General features: G+C 40.6%; 1 protein-coding gene across 11 annotated transcripts in view; it reads right to left on the bottom strand.

The window, feature by feature from the left end:
- anks1b (ankyrin repeat and sterile alpha motif domain containing 1B) overlaps positions 1-20,694 on the bottom strand; it is a 965,528-nt gene that overhangs the window by 488,880 nt on the left and 455,954 nt on the right. For all 11 annotated transcript variants that reach the window (XM_070897439.1, XM_070897440.1, XM_070897444.1 and 8 more), the window contains 3 exons: positions 20,108-20,404; positions 18,470-18,545; positions 11,005-11,106 (listed from right to left, as the gene is read on the bottom strand). In XM_070897439.1, coding sequence (XP_070753540.1) covers positions 11,005-11,106; positions 18,470-18,545; positions 20,108-20,404 — 475 coding nt within the window. The remainder of the gene's footprint in view (positions 1-11,004; positions 11,107-18,469; positions 18,546-20,107; positions 20,405-20,694) is intronic.

The raw sequence follows: 20,694 nt of genomic DNA, 5'->3' as shown, positions 1-20,694 counted from the left end.
TCCCGAGGGACTGCCTATGATGATGTGTAACCTTTAGGGCTGCTGACCAAGGGCTGTGTGGTTCTTTGTCGGCCGGCGCGGACACGATGGGCCGAAATGGCCTCCTTATGCGCTGTAAATTTCTATGTTTTTTCTATGTTTCTAAGTATATGTATTTCACTGGTGAGGATCTCTTGCATTGATCACTTATGGGTTTGCTGCTTTTGAGTTGTGAACCCAACCTCAAATGAAATCTAAATACCTATTTGGCATTTTCCCCCTTCAAAGAGTACACTTTTGACTGCCATTACTCTCTCTTCCAAGATCGATACCATAATGAATTTTGCCTCCTGTAAAAAGGTTATAAATGCTAAAAAGGGAAAACATAGTATTGTGATATTATTTTCTTTCTGTCCAATTCCTCTCTCTGTCTTAATCTGCAATAGCACTGGCATGTGTGTGTCTGATCTTGTTCTGTTTGCTCTCTGCTGTAACATTTGAGAACTACCACCAGTAAAATTATGGTCCAGAAAGGCATTAACCTGAAAATATTGCAAGCAATGTTACGGTGTACAAATGCTTCATGTGTTTGTATGAAGTTCTTCACTATTAATTTAATAGTGGCATAGAGGCGGAAGTTATGGGTATGGTTCTCAATGAATACTTTGCCTCTGTCTTCACAAAGGAGAGGGACAATGCAGACATTATAGTTAAGGAGGAGTGTGAAATATTAGATGAGATAAACAAAGTGAGAGAGGAAGTATTAAGGGATTGAACATCTTTGAAATAGATAAATCTCCTGGCTCGGATGAAATGTGTCCCAGGCATTAAAGAGAGGCAAGGGAGGAAATAGCGGAGGATCTCACGATCAATTTTCAATCCTGTCTGGCTGCAGGTGTGGTGCCAGAGGAATGGAGGACTGCTAACGTTGTACCGTTATCATATTTTAAAAGTACTTGGACATGCACTTGAAGTGCTGTAACCTACAGGACTACAGACCAAGAGCTGGAAAGTGGGATTAGGCTGGATAGCTCTTTTTCGGCCGGCACAGATACAGTAGCCCTGAATTTGCTGTCGGAGGCTTCCTGCAGGGAAATGTACCTCCCGCTTACCTGATGGTCCGGGAGGTACGTAGATTCACAGTCCTGGGCCTCTACGGGTACCCTCAGGGAGAGGCCCACGTATCTCAGGGGCGCAGGAGGTTCGCAGGCGGCCTTGGGATCATGTGGGCCAGCCTGACGAATGAAGGGGGAATCTACACTTTAAATAAATAAAGAAAATACTTATTTAAAATGACATTTAATTAAATATTTAAAACAAGAATTTCATTTTTTTGAAAATAAATATACACGTTTTAATGGGACTAAAAATCAAATTACCTTATTGCACAGGATTTTTAATGTATAAATGAATGATAAAGATTTATCTTCATGTTTTTTTAAACTCTTACACTGGTAAAAGCAGGCCTTATGCTTTTACCAGGCATAAGAATTTCTTCGGCATTCGCTGGGCAGAAGTTGGACAAATAGTCCAAATGTCCGTCTACGAATGCCCTTTTCCCGGGTATGCATTGGACCTGTCAAGAAAATTCTTGACAGATTGCAAGTTCCGAGTTTTCACGCATGTGCGTCGCGTGCGAAAACCCAAAACTTACACTGCTCCTATAGGCGTACGCACCCATGGGGGCGGCAAATTACGGCCTGATGGGTCGAATGGCCCCCTTCTGTGCTGTAAATTTCTATGATTCTATGATTAAGCCATTTATTTCAAATGGGTTACCATTTCCATTGAATTTTATGAAAATGCATTAACTGTATATGCAATAATTTTCAGGCGAGTATCTTTTGTGTTGGAGTACAGGGAAAGCGAATTGAAATGAAATTTATGGGAAGAAATAAATCCTCAGTACACTGTTCTTTACTTTTTTGAATTGTCAGTTTCATTCTTAACCTAATTTCCTCTATCTCTGTTACGTCATATCTCCTTTTGTTCTCATTTGTGTATTAATAAGATACAATCCCTCACATTGTGAGACTTCAGCAGCTATCACTTGTAAATTTTGCAAAGTAGAAAAGTCACCCGATCCAGATGGGATGCATCCTAGGTTACTGAGGGAAGTAAGGGTTGAAATTGCAGAGGCTCTAGACAGAAATTTCAAATAATGGAACTAAAGGCAGACAAGTTCCCTGGACTTGATGACTAACATCCTAGGGTCTTAAAAGAAGTGGCTGCAGAGATAGTGGATGCATTGGTTCCGATCCACCAAAATTTCCTGGATTCTGGAAAGGTCCTAGCAGACTGGAAAAACGCAAATGTAATGCCGCTATTTAAGAAAGGAGGGAGACAGAAAGCAGGAAACTATACACCAGTTAGCCTAGCATCTGTCATTGGGAAAATGCTGGAGTCCATCATTAAAGAAGTAGTAGCAGGACATTTAAAAATTCAAAATGCAGTCAAGCAGAGTCAGCATGGTTTTATAAAAGGGAAATCACATTTGACAAATTTTCTGGAGTTCTTTGAAGATGTAACAAGCAGGGTGGATAAGGGGGAACCAGTAGATATGGTGTATTTGGATTTCCAGAAAGCATACAATAAGGTGCCACATAAAAAGTCACTGCATAAGATAAGAGCTCACGGAGTTGGGGGTAATATAGTCGTGTGGATAGAGGATTGGCTAACTAACAGAAAGCAGAGTCGGGATAAATGGGTCATTTTCAGGTTGGCAAACTGTAACTAGTGGGGTGCCACAGGGATCAGTGCTGGGGCCTCAACTATTTACAATTTATAATCATGACTTGGATGAAAGAACCGAGTGTAACGTAGCCAACTTTGCTGATGATACAAAGATAGGTGGGAAAGCAAGTTGTGAGAAGACCGTAAAGAATCTACAAGGGATACCGATAGGTTCAGTGAATGGGCAAAAATTTGGCAGATGGAGCATAATGTGGGAAAATGTGAGGTTATCCACTTTGGTAGAAAAAATAAAAAAGCATATTCCTATTTAAATGGTGCGAGATTACAAAATGCTGCAGTACAGAGGGATCTGAGGGTTCTTGTACATGAAACACAAAAAGTTAGCATGCAGGTACAGCAAATAATCAGGAAGGCAAATGGAAAGTTGGTCTTTATTGCAAGGGGGATGGAGTATAAAAGCAGGGAAGTCCTGCTCCAACTGTACAGGGCATTGGTAAAACCACACCTGAAGTACTACATACAGTTTTGGTCTCCATAGTTAAGGAAGGATATACTTGAATTGGAGGCAGTTCAGAAAAGGTTCATGAGATTGATTCCTGAGATGTAGGGGTTGTCATATGAAGAAAGGTTGAGCAGGTTGGGCCTATACTCATTGGAATTTAGAAGAATGAAACATATAAGATAATGAGGGGGCTTGACAGGGTAGATGCAGAGAGGGTGTTTCCTGTCGTGGAGGAATCTAGAACTAGGGGACATAGTTTCAGCATAAGGGGTCGCCCGTTGAAGACAGAAATGAGGAGGAATTTCTTCACCCAGCGGGCTGTGGATGCTGAATCTCTGACTATATTTAAAGCTGAGATAGATAGATTTTTGCAGTCTAAGGGAAAGCAGACGGGTCGATGATCATCTTATTGAATGGCGGATCAGGCTCGAGGGGCCGTATGGCCAACTCCTGCACCTGCTCCATATATTCTTACTAACACACTTCAGGAGGACGTAGACAGACTGGAGAAATGGCAGATGAAATTTAACACAGAAGTGTGAAGTGATACATTTTGGTAGAAAAAATGAGGAGAGGCAATATAAACTAAATGGTACAATTTTAAAGGAGGTGCAGGAACAGAGAGACCTAGGGATGCATGTACACAAGTCTTTGAAGGCGACAGGACAAGTTGAGAAGACTGTTCAAAAGCAGATGGGAACCTTGGCTTTATTCATAGAGGCACGGAATTCAAAAACAAGGAAGTTATGCTAAAACTTCATAAAACACTAGTTTAGGCCTCAGCTGGAGTGTTGTGTTCAATTCTGGGCACCACATTTTAGGAAGGATGTTAAGGCCTTAGAGAGGGTGCAAAGAGATTTACTAGAATAGTACCAGGATTGAGGGACTTCAGTTAAATGGAGATACTGGAGAAGCGGGGATTGTTCTCCTTCGAGCAGAGAAGGTTAAGAGATTTGATATGTGATCATGAACAGTAATGATAGAGTAAATACGAAGAAACTGTTTCCAGTGGCAGAAGGGTCAGTAACCAGAGGACACAGATTTAAGGTGATTGGCAAAAAAAGCAGAGGTGACACGAGGAAACAATTTTTTACACAGCAGGTTGTATTGATCTGAAATGTACTGCCTGAAAGAGTAGTGGAAACAGATTCAATAGTAACTTTAAAAAGGGAATTGGATAAATACTTGAACGGAAATATCTGGAGGACTACGGGGAAAGAGTGGGGGAGTGGGATTAACTGGATAGCTCTACCAAAAAGCCAGTACAGACACGATGGACCGAATGGTCTCTTTCTTTGCTGTATCATTCTATGATTCTTTGAAAGGCAGCTGGAAAGTTGAACACGATTGGATGGATAGAGGCATATCTTTGTGAACAAGGAGGAGATTGGTGGAAACTTATATACTCATTAGTTCTCTACAGTTACAAAGATTATACACTGATAAAAGAGATAGAACTGCTCCAAACCCTTCAGATGTGGAGATACAAAAAGGTGCTCAGAGTCCTATGACTGTAAAGAGAAGCAATGAATGGGTGCTTCAAAAACTCCACATTACAAAAATAATGCTCATCAAGATAACGAAAAGCAAACTCTAATATTTTGGCCAAAGGGGAAAGAGACCATCGAGGCAAGATGTTCATGCTGAGAAAAATGAAATGCCAAAGATCAAGGAATAGATGGATGGATGGATGAGGGACCAAAGAGGAATACCAATCAGACTGGCAGCAGCAACAGTATCTGCCAGGTAACATTAGCACAGGATTGTGCACGTGTCTGTCAAACTCAAGACAAGAGAGCGACATTGAAACTAAAAGAGAGGACTTATCTCAAAGTTATATTTTCTTTTTCTTGAAATTATCTGTTGAAGAAAAGATGTAAGGGGCCTGTCTTACATACATGAAATTCTAGTAAATGTAATGCATTTCACAGAGCCGGGAAACAGGAAAGAAAATATGCCGACTGCAAATACATTCACTAACTTGGTCTTTGGACGTCTGAAGTCTCCAAATGGAAGGTTGTCAAGTCATCATCTATAGAGATTATCTACGGTCCACTCCACAGCACTGATTGTTACTGACAACAAGAATGAAGCTTTCAATGTCCTCTTTCTAGCTACGTTATTTCAGGTCAATTATATTGATTCCAAAATCAAACAAGTCCTCAATAACGTGTACTGTCACAGAGCCGGTAAGTAATTGATTGCAATAATAATTAGACTGGATACAAAAACATAATTTCAGCCAATCTAAATAAAAACCTCTCTTGGACACTGAAGTTATTTTTGTCACTGATTTCAGCTTGACACAGTAGTGCTCATTATATAATAGGAGTCATATGTATTTTGGATAAATTAAAATATCAGATGATCCCCCACAAATACATTACCTGTTTTTTCCTTACTTTTATTGGTGTTGGAGCATCAATTTGTTGATATGATTTGCCTAATGAGCATTCCTTTAGTTTTAAGCATTGGATTTCCAGTGAAATGGAACAGCTTTCCATTTTAATGAAAATGAGACAATTTTATAAAAACTGTCTTACACATTTAACAATAAAACTAAATGTAAACATTGTGATAGCTATGCAAGCTACGCAATCTCATACTTTGTACCTAAACGGCAACTTAGTGAAATTCAAAGATAACAAAAGAACGTAGGGTCAGATATACGCCATTCTACCTGTTGAGCCTCCTGTGCCATTTTGTTAGCCATCTAAAAAAATTATATATTTTTTAAAAACACAGATACCTGTAATATCTTTTTGATTCTCATTTCTTAACCTTTCTCCTAAAGCTACAATTGCAGGGACAGCGTACACGCCTAACATGTTAAAATCCATTACAGTGGGTATGAAATAGGACATGCTTGTGATCTTAGAACATCACTTATTGCTTACACCAACCTATTTAGAAGTTGGTAGCCCAATTGGTGAGAGACATTTAACCTTATCTTATTTCTTAAGTGATATATGGTCAGCTTCACCTATAAAGACATATTGAAAATGACAGCTGTTGTGGGTTCAAACTTGACCTTCATACAGTGAGTGCCAATGTTTTGTTGATGGCATTTTTATTTTGCATGTTATTGATAGACACCAACAGCATAAGAGATCGCATTCACTGACTTAGTCATTGTCTCACAGTGCCTGATGATATACAGCGATACGTCCTATTTCTTAAATAGTTTTGTGTCAAAACACCATGAAATGTTAAATGTTATTCTTTAATTCAATGTATTATTTTGGGTGTTTTTGTGTGCTTAACAGCTTGACTAAAATGCAAGGAGAAGAGACACGGCTTTTTCAGTGTGGCATCCAATATTAGCCTGAGGCACTTCTGCCAATCGGATTCTTATCAATACCTCACTTTGTTCTGAGAGAATCTTTAGTTTTGCAGCATCTTGTTAAACTTGGGACAGTCTGAAGATCGGAGGAATCACAAGTAAGGGATGATTTTGGATACCTCCTGTGACATTGCAAATGATAAGTCAGAGAATATGGACTCTCCCTTCTCTGTCATTGTTTTTCTCCATGTCCCTCCACTTGAACTTCTGTCTTCTCTCTCTCCCTTAATGTTCTTTTGCTGCTCTCTCTGTCCTTTTTCTCTTTCTATCCTTCTGGGTAGGAGATGATGGGGGCATGGATGTACAAGGAGCCACTAAAAGCTGCAGGCTCTATTTGGAGTGAGGACTTGCAAGAAAAATGTGCAACACTGCAGCTCACTTCCCACCCTCTTCCCCAATCACTCGTACTTCATCCCATTGGCTCCCTTGCACTCTTTCTCTCCTCCAATACCAAATTTCTCTCACAAACCCTCAGCTTAATATACTTCCCAGAGTTTATAGAACACGAGCCAAAACAGGTGTATAATTAGTGCAGGTTGGACCTCTCTGGTCCGGAAACATCCGTGGTTTGGTATTAGTTGGGCCTAAGGGAGAGAAGGGTTTATAAAAAAAAAGAGCACCAAACCAGCATGTTAACCACTGCTGGGAGCGGCTGTCAGTCAGTGAGTATGTGCGGCAATTGGCTGGAGCGGTTGTCGGTCAGTGTGCACGGGTGCTGAGGGAGCTGCCCGCAAGATGCCAGCACACACACACACACAGAAGCCCGGCACTGTCGACAGGTATCGGTAAGTCAAGGCTAGACATGACCTCCCGTGGTCCAGAAAATTCTCTGTTTCAGCACTGGTCAGGTCCCAAGGATGTTTGACCACAAAGGTCCAACCTGCAGTAATTTTTTCCTCACTCTCTCAAAAACACAACTCTCTGTTTTAAAAATTGTTAAATATAGGCTTTTATATTTGTCCTCTTGTTCAAAATTATTTGACGAAAAGCTACTAGGTAGGAACTGCTGGAAGCAGAAGAAAAATATTCCATCTGTACCGCTGACTCAATGGTACGGATGCATCCTGGGTTATTAGGAATCTCATGTGCTAGTCTGCACAATCCAAATTAGGCTCTCCGTGTCACAGCTGTGGAAAAGTCCAACTATTTTTTGGAGAGGCCAAGGTTTCATTTAAAAACTTTATTGAAGGTGTTAAAAGAGAATTCAATGGATAACTGTAATAATGTTATTGTAAAATATGTATTCATGACTTCTTGGCTTAAATCTTTATTTTGGATAATTAAGAAATTTCAGCTGAGAAGAAATGGCAATTGAAATGATTTGCAGAAAGTGTTTTGAGTTATTTGTGGGTGCAGGATATAAGTTCTCCACAGGATACTCACTAAACAATGGGTATTATGTGACAGGCAAGTGTAATGTAACAACCCTAACACTGACAGTTCTACCTACACATAAAACAGGTGTTTCAGGAAAACATGGACAACTTTACAATGGGCTATTCTTTATAAGGTTGACATAAAAGTTTTCAATGAAGCACATGCTCCATATGCAATACTTAATAAATTATGGATAGGGGACTTTGCTTGGTGTTATGTAACTTTAAAAAGTGTGGATATTGAAATTATGCCCTTGGATACTAACGTATGAACACTTAATGCATGCACCTGGCATCCCTGTCAATGCCATTTCAGCAGGTATTACTCTGTTGAAAATAGAGAAACACCCCTGTTAAAGTGGGAGGAGGAGATTTCCATCTTACTGGGTTCAGTGTTCATATACAGTCCCCACCACTTACACCATGCTGGTTTATACCAGACAGCTGCCTTTACCGAGCAAATGGGGGTCATTTGCAATCGGCATCCATTAGAAAGGCGCCACTTAAACCATATTAAGTGGCCTCGCTATTTTGGCTGGTGCAAGCAACTGTTCAGGGTCACCTTCCGTCTGCCCCTGTCCACTGCCGTTCACCCAGCAGCATTTGTTTTAACAAACATTGGTAAATAAGGAATCTAGTTGAGTATATTCTTTCGAGAACTTGAGACTTTCAGACCAACTGTACTCAGCAGATATATCGCCTTCTTTGAATCACCCTTTATTAAAAGTTACTTTCTGAGGCTTTCACAAATGTGGCGGTAGTGGTTCAGGTACTTTGAAATTGACTAGCAGGTTTCGAGGCAAAAGTAACTCACACATGTCATGATACTCTCTACTGGCCCAGAATACTTGGCAATATTCCTTATGCTTATTAAAAGTGGTGGCACTTCCGCACAAACGCACCCACGACAAACAGTGGGGACTATGGGTCCAGATTTGCCCAGGAGTTGCTCCGTTTCTATTGGTGCAACTTGGTTTTTCTGGAGTATCTTAAAAATCCCCATTCTACACATTTAACTTGCATCAGTGTAAGTGAGCTAATTAGGATTTTACTTAGTTTAGTTTTTGTTTCATAAGGGGGCATTACCAGCCGTTTTGGCTATTTAAGCCAGTTTGGACTGCTAAAAGTTGCTCCAAACTAACTTAGGCCAGCGTAATGGCCACTTGTGGCCGCACTGAAAACCCTTGCGGAGAGTTAACAAATCAATGCAGGTAGCCAGAGATAGGGGGGGCAAGGAAAGCGGAGAGGACCTTGCAAAACACTAAACACCTTCACAACAACATTAAAAAAGCATAAAAACCATCAATAATTGTTATGTCTTGAATATAGAGTCAGACTGGGTATTGCAAGCTCATAGTAAGGTGTGATCGTAGTCCTTTATTACAGATCTCAGAGTGCCTCGATAGCCTGTGAGGCCTCCTTATATACTGGTGCTCCCAAGGGATTGTGGGATAAGTCTCTGGTGGTTATACATGGTATTTACAGGGTTACATACATAACAATAATAAATAAAAAAATGAAACTTAAGTCCTACCTTCCTAACTCGGCCCCCCGAGGGACTGGACTTCTCTCTGAGGGGACTTCACTTCTCTCCAAGGGGCTTCACTTCTCTCCGAGGAAAGGCAGTGGCCGGCCTGTGCGGCAGGCCACTCGGCCAGAGATAGGGGCAGCGAACATCGGGTCGTCCCTTCAGCCAGGGATAGGGGCGGCGAGCAGCGGGTCCCACTCACAGCCTGCAGGATGCGCTGGGAGGGGGCGAGGAGCTACTGCGCATGCGCGCAGACTCCACCACGCATGCGGACAGCTGTGGGCATTGTTTTTGCCGCAGAGCTATAGTTCCGCCCGACCCACGGCACGATATACACCGTGCCAGCAGAGCGGCCAGAAATGTGAGTACGTTTTTTGGTGCCGTTTTGAGTGCACAACGTCACTGCAATTCGGGTTAGTGCGCTGGAAAAAGGGGCTGGGGAAATTTGGGCCCAATACTAGCATCCCACAGAGTAATTTCAAAGATATGGTTACGACTGTACTCAAACAGTATGGGTAGTCTTCAGGCCTTTTCTTGCTATGTTACACTCACAATCATTAAAGAAACAAGATCCAAGATAAAGTTCGACAAGTACCTCACCATGAAACATTTACTTAAAACAAATGCCCTGGATTGAACTAGAATTTTATGAAGTTCAAAAACAATTTTCAGCACTCCATCATCTATGCACAGTTTCCGAGGCTGGATAATGAGAACATACCACATTGTTCCATTGTTGAGACTAATCTCCCAGCACCATACCACTCTGCTTTAAATATATAGCGGGGTTGTTAGCAACAGAATGGCTCATTCCTGCACCGAGAGTGGTTAGCCGGCCACTTTCTAGTGAAATGAAATTTTAATTACCGTATATACTCGCGTATCCTACGATCTCACGTATCATGCGACCCCTAAATTTTCGTCCCCAAAACATGATTTTATCATATATCTTATGTATCATGCGAGTCACTTTTTTGAGATACCAGATGACACTAGGCTAGGCTTTCAAACAAGTTTAACAAGTACCCAACACGTAACAAGTACCCTAACACATAACAACGATCGAATACAGACCTTAACAACCGAATCATGAAACGACTCTTCCGCCGTAAACAACCGAATGAGAAACAGCTGTTTTGCATTCTACCCTTAGCCACTATGGAGAAAAGATCTGCGAAGAAATATACTGCCAAATTTAAGCTGCAAGTTGTTGCCGAAGCGGAACAAAGCAACAACGTTAAAGCTGCAAAGCTGTTTGGTGTCGGAGAAAGCTGTGTCCGAAACTGGAGAAAACAAAAAGAAAAATTGAAGGAAACTCCTTCCTAATCTTGGCCAGCACTTCACACCCGCAAATTTTGTATCTCGCGTATCATGCTACCCCCCAAATTTAGGTTACAATTTAGGTCTTCAAAAGTCGCATGATATGCGAGTATATACGGTCGATATTTATTTTAAGAAATTGAATGCAGTGTTGAATTGTTGAACAAATATTTCAAGGTAAAGCTATTCTTTTAACTGCAGAAGTGTGCCTGTAAGATCTCAATGTGATGTTGTTCCATTTTATGACACAAGATCACATTACCTTGTATGAGAGCGGTGATTTGTTGTGATTTCTGGGATGGGTGGTCCTTCAGAATGTCTAATGCAGTCCAATCTTGTGTGTCCTTAATACTTGCATCAATTCCTGGAAAAACATCACACAGTTTTAGTTATCTAGAATTACAAAGAACAGATTCAAAACATTGGGGGCGTTCAAAAACAGTTGGATGCTAATATAGATGAGTTCAGTTTGAGCAATTAGCTTTGATGAGCCAAATACCTTTTCTTATCCTTGATATTTTCTTATGCCTGTCCCAGTGAACTTAACCTTCATTTCTACACCCACAACAGTTACCAATTTTACAGGAATCATGACAACACAGGTTTTTTGAGTAAATTATTTAAAACAACTTTGTTCAAGTGTGAGATGCAAGAAGAGAACATATTTCTTGCTGTATATTCAGCATTGTTAATATAGTGGAGTAAGATTGTATAATGTTAATTCCAAGTAAAACAATGCAAGTATTCTATAGAGCATACACATATGAAGACTGCCATAACTACCTCTGAGAATTAACGAAGGCAGGAAAAACTTCATTTCAAAAATAATTTTATTTGTAATATTTCACTAGAACACATTAAATATGGTCTATTGTCAATCACTGTCTAAGATCACACATGGAAAATGGCTATTCGGATAAGGAGCTGGTTCAAGAGGAAATTAACGCAATAGTAAGGAAGGACATTAGCTTGGATCATGTGGCATCTGTATGGGTGGAGCTACGGAATACCAAAGGGCAGAAAACACTAGTGGGAGTTGTGTACAGACCACCAAACAGTAGTAGTGAGGTTGGGGACAGCATCAAACAAGAAATTAGGGATGCATGCAATAAAGGTACAGCAGTTATCATGGTACCGACTTTAATCTCCAAATATGTGCCAATGCCTAGACTCAATTGTAATTGCAACGATGTGACATTTCTATTATCCACCCTTGCGGTTTCTCTTAAGAATAGGACTTATTCAGAACTGCGTTCAGGATGTTGAGGCTCATTTCAACCCTTCAAGGGAAGAAAGTTTTATCCCATCAGTTTGGACTTGTTTCAACCCCAGGTTCCAGAGTGAAAGGACAATAAGCTAACACATTACATCACCCAATTCCTTCCAATACTCAAGAGAAAATATATTTTAAGATGTTATGTTTGGGCTTGAATACAGGATATTTTGTTTTGGAGTTTTTCAGTTTCATGGGCCAGGTCTTCATATTTGTCCTATGGGGGAAAATAATTAAAGTAAAAGAATTAATATATGCATATTCCTTATTATAAATTTTGATGTACCTCAAGAAGATAGCTGGAGTATAAAATAGCCTGGGCCAGTTATTAGGCTGCAGTGATTTACAAACAACTTAATCTTATTTTTTTGACATTTATCCAACAACAATAAGCTGCTAGCCAACAATCAACTAGTTTCATAGCCCATTTATTTTGAGTGTTTTATGTATTTTGTGACAGGAGCTATTTTATTATAAACTGGCTAACAGGTTTCCCGAGGATGGTTTTAACTTTAGAAAGCAATGCATGATTCAAACTGACATTAACAATGGCTAAAAACGCGAGGAACTAATGAGACAAACATCCCGAAGCAACAAACAGCATTGCTTTCATAGCACAGCATTGCCAGCAACAAAATTCTAGTTTTTGAAATTTATTATGGACTTATTTTATGATATGTTGATACATTGGGTTTCCAATTCATTTCTTAGTTTGCAAATTGTTCCAAGACAGCTCATCTCACTCCCTCGAGCCTTTCACAGCTTTGCAGACGCCATCAGAATCAAATGGAGAGCCTCTCAGTTTCACTTTCCTGCATGATGGATTTTACTTTCTGTTTAAAACCTTTGTCATCGTTACATACGTTTTGCGGGTTTACTGGTACTGGTTTATGCAATGCGAGTGTTAGGTAAAGGTTCTCTTGGGATTTAAACCTCGTTACTTGGTTCGAAATTGTATGCTGAATTCTGTGATTTCTTTTTGTTTAGGACTTTTGGACGAATGGCAGTGAACTACATCACCTTGCATACAATGTCAAAGTAGAAAAATAGCAAAAGTGACTAACAGCACCAGAAAAACTGATACACCTTAAGAAAGCTGTCAGCACAAAAACATCACTAAATATAGACCTCATAACACTAACAGACAAAGTATTAGACTGAAAATATAGCGGGACACAGGCTTGTGAACACTCAAGGCACAGATTTCTTCAACTTCTGATCACTTGCATTGAGGGTAAAACACCAAAAGCAAAAAAAAGTAAAGCAGTACAGACTCAGAAATTAATGAAGGCGTTTGTGAGTGCTGACGGCATAACATTTATATCTTACGACAGGTTTGTGGGTATATTTGTCTGAAGAAATTTTGTATTTCTGACCCAGAGCATTTTCTAGCATTTTGGAAAAATAGCATTTTAACCTTTTAAGCTAAAAATATTTTTTCCTGACAGGATCACAGATATTTTCATTATGAAAATAAAAGTAGTTTTATGTATTTTAATACAAGTTTGCAGGGTTCAGCTCTTTCCATTGTGAATTTAACCTCTGACAAATCATCTAAATTTGTGATGGCGGGGGGGCGTGGGAAGGAGGAAGAAGAGGAAGACACAATTGATGAGCCGACTGCGGGGGGAGGGGGATGCACTCCACACCTCTTTTGGCACTGGGAAACATGTCGTCCGAGGACGAGCAAACATTCTTCAGCTTTAACATATCCGAGATTCCTTGGACTACTAGTGGCGTGCAGCAACGCAGTTCTGGGGTCGAATCCCGTATGCCACCTCTCCGGAGGGTGAGTCGACAAAGTCGGTCTGTTAACAGACAGGCAGATGTCCAACAGGACATGGTGTCACTGTCGAGGGAGAGTGTCCAGCTCACCTGACAGCTCCTCGAGGTATTGGGTAGGATTCCCGCAAACATCGCGACACTTACTGAGACCATTACGGAGGTAGGATCGCAGACTGTCCGTGCGAGCCGTGAAACCTGTGAGGCTGTCAATGCACTCACGCTACTGATGGCCTCCACCAGTGACACTGGACTCCCTAGTCACCAGTATCACTGATGGAGGCCATCTCCCAGACCACACCACCTGTGACTGGTGACGCTGAGCAAGTGGCTCACCAGTCAGAAGCTGGGACTTCCATACCCTGAGCTTCTCCAGTTGACTCCCACGTGGCGTCTCCAAGGTCTCTCCCCCCATGTCAGCAGAACTCTGGCCGCCTTGCTGTACGAACTGGTGCCACTTTGGAAAGGGGTAGCATGCGAGGTGGGGGGGGGGGGGGGCGGCGTGGGCGCGGGGGAGAACACCCGGTGCTAAAAGATGTTGGGGTAGGTAATTGTGTTGTTCTTGTTGTTCCTGTAGTAGTTGTAGTTATTTTATTAAAAGTTTTTTAAAGTTTTAAAATTATGTTAATGTTAAGTAATAAAAGTTACCAATGTTTATTAAAGTTTGTTTCAACGTTTACACAGTTAGAAAAGTTTACATTTTTGATCAAATCTGTGTACCTTATCCATTCCTGTGTGGTGTCTCATTTGCAGAATAAGAAGGGGAAGACTCAACATGGTGGGACAGAGTGGCCAGGCAACAGTCAAATGTGCCATTCACTCTTCAAGCCAAGCATTCAATTATGAGCTGCTGACGTAAGGTTTTTGCAGTGGCAAAATTTCTACGATGACTTCCCTGTGGATGTGGTAGAGGTGGTGGTAGTGGCATGGGTTCTTCACCAGGATCCTCTTCCTCCCCCCTCCTCCTCAGGTGGCTCTGCAGTCCCCAGTGGCAATTCCTGTCCCCTCATGATGGCTAAGTTGTGTACCATGCAGCACACCACAATGAATTCCGAGACCTGCTGAAGGGAGTGTTGCAGGTAGCCTCTAGAGTGGTCCAGGCATCGGGAGCACTGCTTGAGCACTCCAATTGTCCGTTCGATGATGTTGCGTGTGGCTGCACGGCTCTCATTACAGCACTTGCCTTGCGGTTGACGCTGCAACAGGCCTGAGACATTGCTCTTACGCAAGATGAAAGCATCATAGATGCTCTCTGGATATTGGGCAATGACTGCCATGATGCGCTGAGTATGGTCGCAGATGATCTGAACGTTCATGGAGTGGAATCCCTTTCAGTTTCGGTAAAACTCTTGATTGTGTAAAGGTGCTCACGGGGCGATGTGCGTAAAGTCAAGGGCACCCTGAACCTTGGGAAGCCAGCATATCATCCAAAACCTACAGCCCTCCCATTCTGGGCCTCCTTGGTCATTGGTAAATTTATGAAATCCATTCTGCGTGTGTACAGTGCAATGGTCACCTGGCGAATGCAGCAATGTGTAGCGTACTGCGAGATGGAGCATATGTCCACTGATGATGTCTGAAAGGAGCTGGAGGCATAGAAGTCAAGTGCCGCAGTCACCTTCACCTCGATGGACAGTGCAGTCCTGTTGCTGCTGGTAGTCTTTGGTTCTGCCTTTATAAGCTGGCATATCTCGGTCAGCACTTCTTTTCAGAAGCGCAGCATTCTAATGCACTGTGCCTCAGACAGCTGCAGGTATGAGCGCTGTTCCCTGTAAACTCATTGGGGGTAAGGCCTCCTCCCCATATGCCTGTGACCTCTTCAATTATGTTCAAAATTATCAATAAGGCTTCTTGCAGCTCCATGCTGTATAATGGCTGACATAGTACAGCCCCCATCTTTTAAAATGTGCATTCACAACGAACTATAAACTGACAATTGTAAACTTTAAACTTCACTATGATAAACACAGCCTTCTACTCTGAATCCTTTTCAATACTGAATTAGTCAAGACAGCAATGACCACGATATAATTGGCTTATGTCCCAAGACAATGACAGATGATTTAGTGAACGTTCGAGAAATTCCATGCATATGGATGATGAGTGACAACACGCTGCACCTAGCCGTGCCTTTCCTTCCCCTTCCTGTGAAGCGCCTTGCAATGTTTTACTATGTTAAAGGTGCTATATAAATACAAGCTGTTGTTTAATTTCTGCCATTGTGTTTGTGGTTTTTTTTGTGTTTGCCCGAACCAGTTTCCATTTGTAACATGGACCATTTTATTCAGGGTGATGTTCTTCAGTCAAATGCTCTAATTTTCCTAAGGGCTGTGAATCATTCTGCTGATAAAGTGACCTTAGTCTCATTATATTGATCCTTGAATATTGTAACTGTGGAATGTTTACTTAACTCATCTTTCATATTTTTTCACTGGTTTTGCTGCACTTGTATATATTCTGCAATGGCATAAGAACATAAGAAATTTGAACAGGAGTAGGCCATACAGCCCCTCAAGCCTGCTCCGCCATTCAATAAGATCATGGCTGATCTGATCATGGACTCAGCTCCACTTCCCCGCCCGCTCCCATTAATCCCTTATCCCCTTATCGTTTAAGAAACTGTCTATTTCTGTCTTCAATTTATTCAATGTCCCAGCTTCCACAGCTCTCTGAGGCAGCAAATTCCACAAATTCACAACCCTCAGAGAAGAAATTTCTCCTCATCTCTGTTTTAAATGGGCGGTCCCTTATTCTAAGATCATGCACTCTCCCTAGTCTCCCCCATCAGTGGAAACATCCTTTCTGCATCCACCTTGTCAAGCCCTCTCATAATCTTATACATTTCGACAAGATCATCTCTCATTCTTCTGAATTCCAATGAGTAGAGGCCCAACCTACTCAACCTTTCCTCATAAGTCAACCCCCTCATCTCCGGAATCAACCTAGTGAACCTTCTCTGAACTGCCTCCAAAGCAAGTATATCCTTTCGTAAATATGGAAACCAAATCTGCATGCAGTATTCCAGGTTTGGCCTCACCAATACCGTATATGGCTGTAGTAAGACTTTCCTGCTTTTATAATCCATCCTCTTTGCAATAAAGGCCAAGATACATTGGCCTTCCTGATCACTTGCTGTACCTGCATACTTTCCTTGTTTTCATAACAAGAAAATATCTTTCCCCGTTTCATTCCAGTCTCATGTTGATCTTCTCTACTGTGGAGTTTCTCTTGGATTCTTTTATACAATAGTGCCACAGGGATCATGCAACCACAACCATAAGTCAGAGAGTGAGGGAGAGAGAGTGGAGGTAGAATTTTCTGATTCTTCACACCACTGTCGTGGCCTCGCATGAAGCACGGCCCATCACTGTTTTCAATCTTCCATCTTTAAATGGCAAAGGACTGAACATTGTGAGCAATACAGCCATATTGTGGGGACTTGGAGAATTCTACCCTCAGTCTCTAGGTTTGAGTGTGTCACGTAAGCTGGCCCCTTTCTTGTCGGTATAGTTTTACACCATGGTAATTTGATATGCTCTTGCATGATTCACTGTTACCTCCAATGCAAATCATTTGGAAAATAAGTTGGTACCACATTACAATAGATATAATTTTGAGTTGGGCAGTTTCTTTTTTGTGCGCAACTCAAACTGAGGATAAATTCCTAAAATGTTATTCAAAACACTTAAAAAAAAAATAGGGGTCACTTTAATTCACTTACTTCTGCCTCTTACAACATAGAAGCATTAGTTATTAATGTCATTGGTGCAAACACCAAAACTCAAGTGAACATAAACCCTGCTCTGTCTGACTTTGGATTTGGGAAAAGATGTCAACGCTATTCTACATGGATTGTTGTTGTGAATTTAGAGCCGTTTTCCAAAACTTAAGATATTGCCCTGGTGTTTTACAACTGTGATTGTATAAACCTCACTAAAGTTAACAGCATGAGCTAGCTTAACCTAACATTCTAATGTTCCATACGTTTACTAAAAGTATTGTGTCGCAGCTGAGTCAGAAGCTTATTTTATAAATAAAATTGTACATCACACAAGTTTTCAATATCTCTTATGCTTGATATATGGTATATAACTTTGTATTACACAATATTATGGCTCAAAGTCAAAATAAGACAAAGGTCTTTCACTAAAAGAGAGATTTGACGCTTTCTTCGTGTGGCTATTAAAATGCAATCATATCAAAATATCCTTTCCTTAAATACGTGGGGGTTAAAACCATACGGCATGATATCGGTAATTAATGTGTTAATGCCTGTGTTTTTAACAAGGGCATTAACCCATTCAAAATAATCTATTTTTCACCAGAATTAAGAAATACTGGCAGCCAAACAGTGTACAACTGCTGTTATCATCAGAAAAGGGGCCTCAGATTAGGTTTTATGCACTATCCAATACACCACCTGTAACAAATAAGAAAAGGACCACTACCATTTTAAATAGCAACAGATGTGCTCTTGGAACTGGCTCCTTGTACACGCTAATTAAAAAAATGGATAGCTGAAAGCCTACATTCAAAATCAACTAAAATTTACCTGTAAATTACAGTCATTGATAAGAAAAAAAACGGACTTTTCCCCGATCTGATTTTAAACTGTCAAAAGGAAATTATAGTTGAAAATATAAATGTAATGAGAGAAGTAATTAAATCTTACCTGCTTCGAGTAGAATTCGGACAACATCCATCTTTCCGAACAAGGCAGCTTCATGCAGGGCACTACCCTTCTCAGTCTACAAAGCACAAATGTGGATAATTTGTAACGCTGTACTCAACACACAGCAATTGATAATATATTGAATTTATAATCAATGGATTAAGTTGTCAACTTCATTCACCCCGTCCACTTTTAAAACGCTGAACTCTACTACAAAGTACAAAGTATTCCAACATTTAAGTACATATTTTGCTCATACTCTACTATTTCTGCAAACATTCAGCCTTTATCGCAAAAGTAATGTCAGTACTTGAAACAGTTTTGACCAAAAGCATTACCTCTTGCTCCTTCGGCATCATAGACTGTTTGCACAAATTGGTGTCTTAAAAGTTGGCACAATGAGTAACTGAGTTTGAAAATGAGTGCACCTGGAGTATTTTGTAGCTCAGTACATTGCTTTGTGGTTTTGGTTATTCAGTCTCTTCAGAGCTTAATTTATATCAGCACAACCAGCTATATCTTTCTTAAACAAAAGTGGTTACAGAGATAACTGTTTTAACAGAGGACCAAACCACAGAAAGCTTTTACCAGCACATCGAAGTGTCGGCTTTTGTACAAAATGGATGCACAGGATGCAAAAGCCTAGCCTTCTTCAGCAAGGTTCTTCCTGTCCGGTTTCCTTGAATGATTGGGAATTGATGATGTCAAACAAAGGAAATCTCTCAAGCCGCACCATTTCCAGGAATTTAACTGGGAAAAAAATGTGTTTGCTGCTATTGGGGACCTTGCAGATAATCAGACCATGCAACATACTGAGGTCATTTTATTTCTAAACACATAATTCATTTCTTTGATTTACTGAGTTGTCATTTTCCCCATCAGGTTATATTGAATATAAATGTATTTGTGGTAATATATCAGAGTGAAATGTTTGAAGAGGTTTTTTTCAATAGTCTATGTTAGACAGGCTGTAGTGGACAGGCATTTAACAGTATCTTGAAGTGTACTCAATTTTTACCTAGAGGTGGGGTGGATGGTTTGCCCAATTTTTGCCCACAGCGTTGTTTTTATTTGCCAGATTGCCCATACATTGTTTAAACACTTGACATCACAGAAATTGTAGAGAAATTAAAAAATGTCAAATATTTAATTTGAAACTTTGATGCATGCAAACAAACTAAAAATAGATAATCCTGAAACACCACAATTGTCCAGTTAAATCATGCAGTGTTTAATTTAACACAAGTATATTTTTACAAAAAATGATTGATATCATTACAATCACTTCATGTCAGCCACACTGAACACCAGAAACTATAACCAAATCCAGAAGTATAACACTAACTATGACTGCAAGCATGGAAATCAAGAACAGGCGGAAATACTTCAGAGAATTTACTATATGTCTGGGATTTGGTAATGTTGTTTTTGTTGTACAAAGGTTAGCACAGAGTGTTTAAAATCTGTCCATAATTTATACTTGAGAGGGAGATATTTGCAGGGCTATGCTGAAAGAACAGAGTAGGACTAATTGGGTAGCTCTTTCAAAGAGCTGGCACAAGCTCAATGGTCTCCTTCTGTGCTGTATGAATTTATGATTTCTACAATTAGTTTGCGGTAGACGAGCGTTTCACCCACCTGACAGTTCACTTCCATGCCGGCTTCCAGCAAGACTTGGACCACAGCCTTGTGCCCATTGCGTGCGGCGAGATGCAGAGGAGTGTGCTTTTTGGTATTGCAGCTCATCAAATTTGGATGTGCATTTATCAACATCTTGACCACCTGCAGGCGACCATAGAGTGCGGCCAAGTCAAGGGGTGTTTCAAACTTGTTGTTCCTTATAGTGGGATCAGTCAGTTCTTCCAAGAGAACGGCAACCACGTCCGAGTGTCCATACTGTGCTGCACAGTGCAGTGCAGTTTCATTCTCGTTGTTCTGTTCGAGTTAAGAGTAGGAGAATGAAAGACAATTATGAAGTGGCCATCAAAATTGCACTGCTCAAATAAAGAAAGTGGTGAAGGAAAACATTTTTATTATTGTAACGTACTTCTGTAAAATATTGAAATAAATGCATGAAGCATGAAAACAAAAGATCATTAATATAACTTGCATCCAAAATCTTTTCATGAAAGGGTTTGGATTCAAATTCGAGTTATAGGTAAAGTGCAAGTGACTAAGTAATCAAAGGGTATATTATCCATCGGGCTCAGCATATCTGGTATTCT

Source organism: Pristiophorus japonicus, chromosome 13 (assembly GCF_044704955.1).
Source record: "Pristiophorus japonicus isolate sPriJap1 chromosome 13, sPriJap1.hap1, whole genome shotgun sequence".
Classification (NCBI taxonomy): domain Eukaryota; kingdom Metazoa; phylum Chordata; class Chondrichthyes; family Pristiophoridae; genus Pristiophorus; species Pristiophorus japonicus.
The sequence above is the reverse complement of the archived record's forward strand: the minus strand, read 5'-3'. Positions and strand labels throughout refer to the sequence as shown.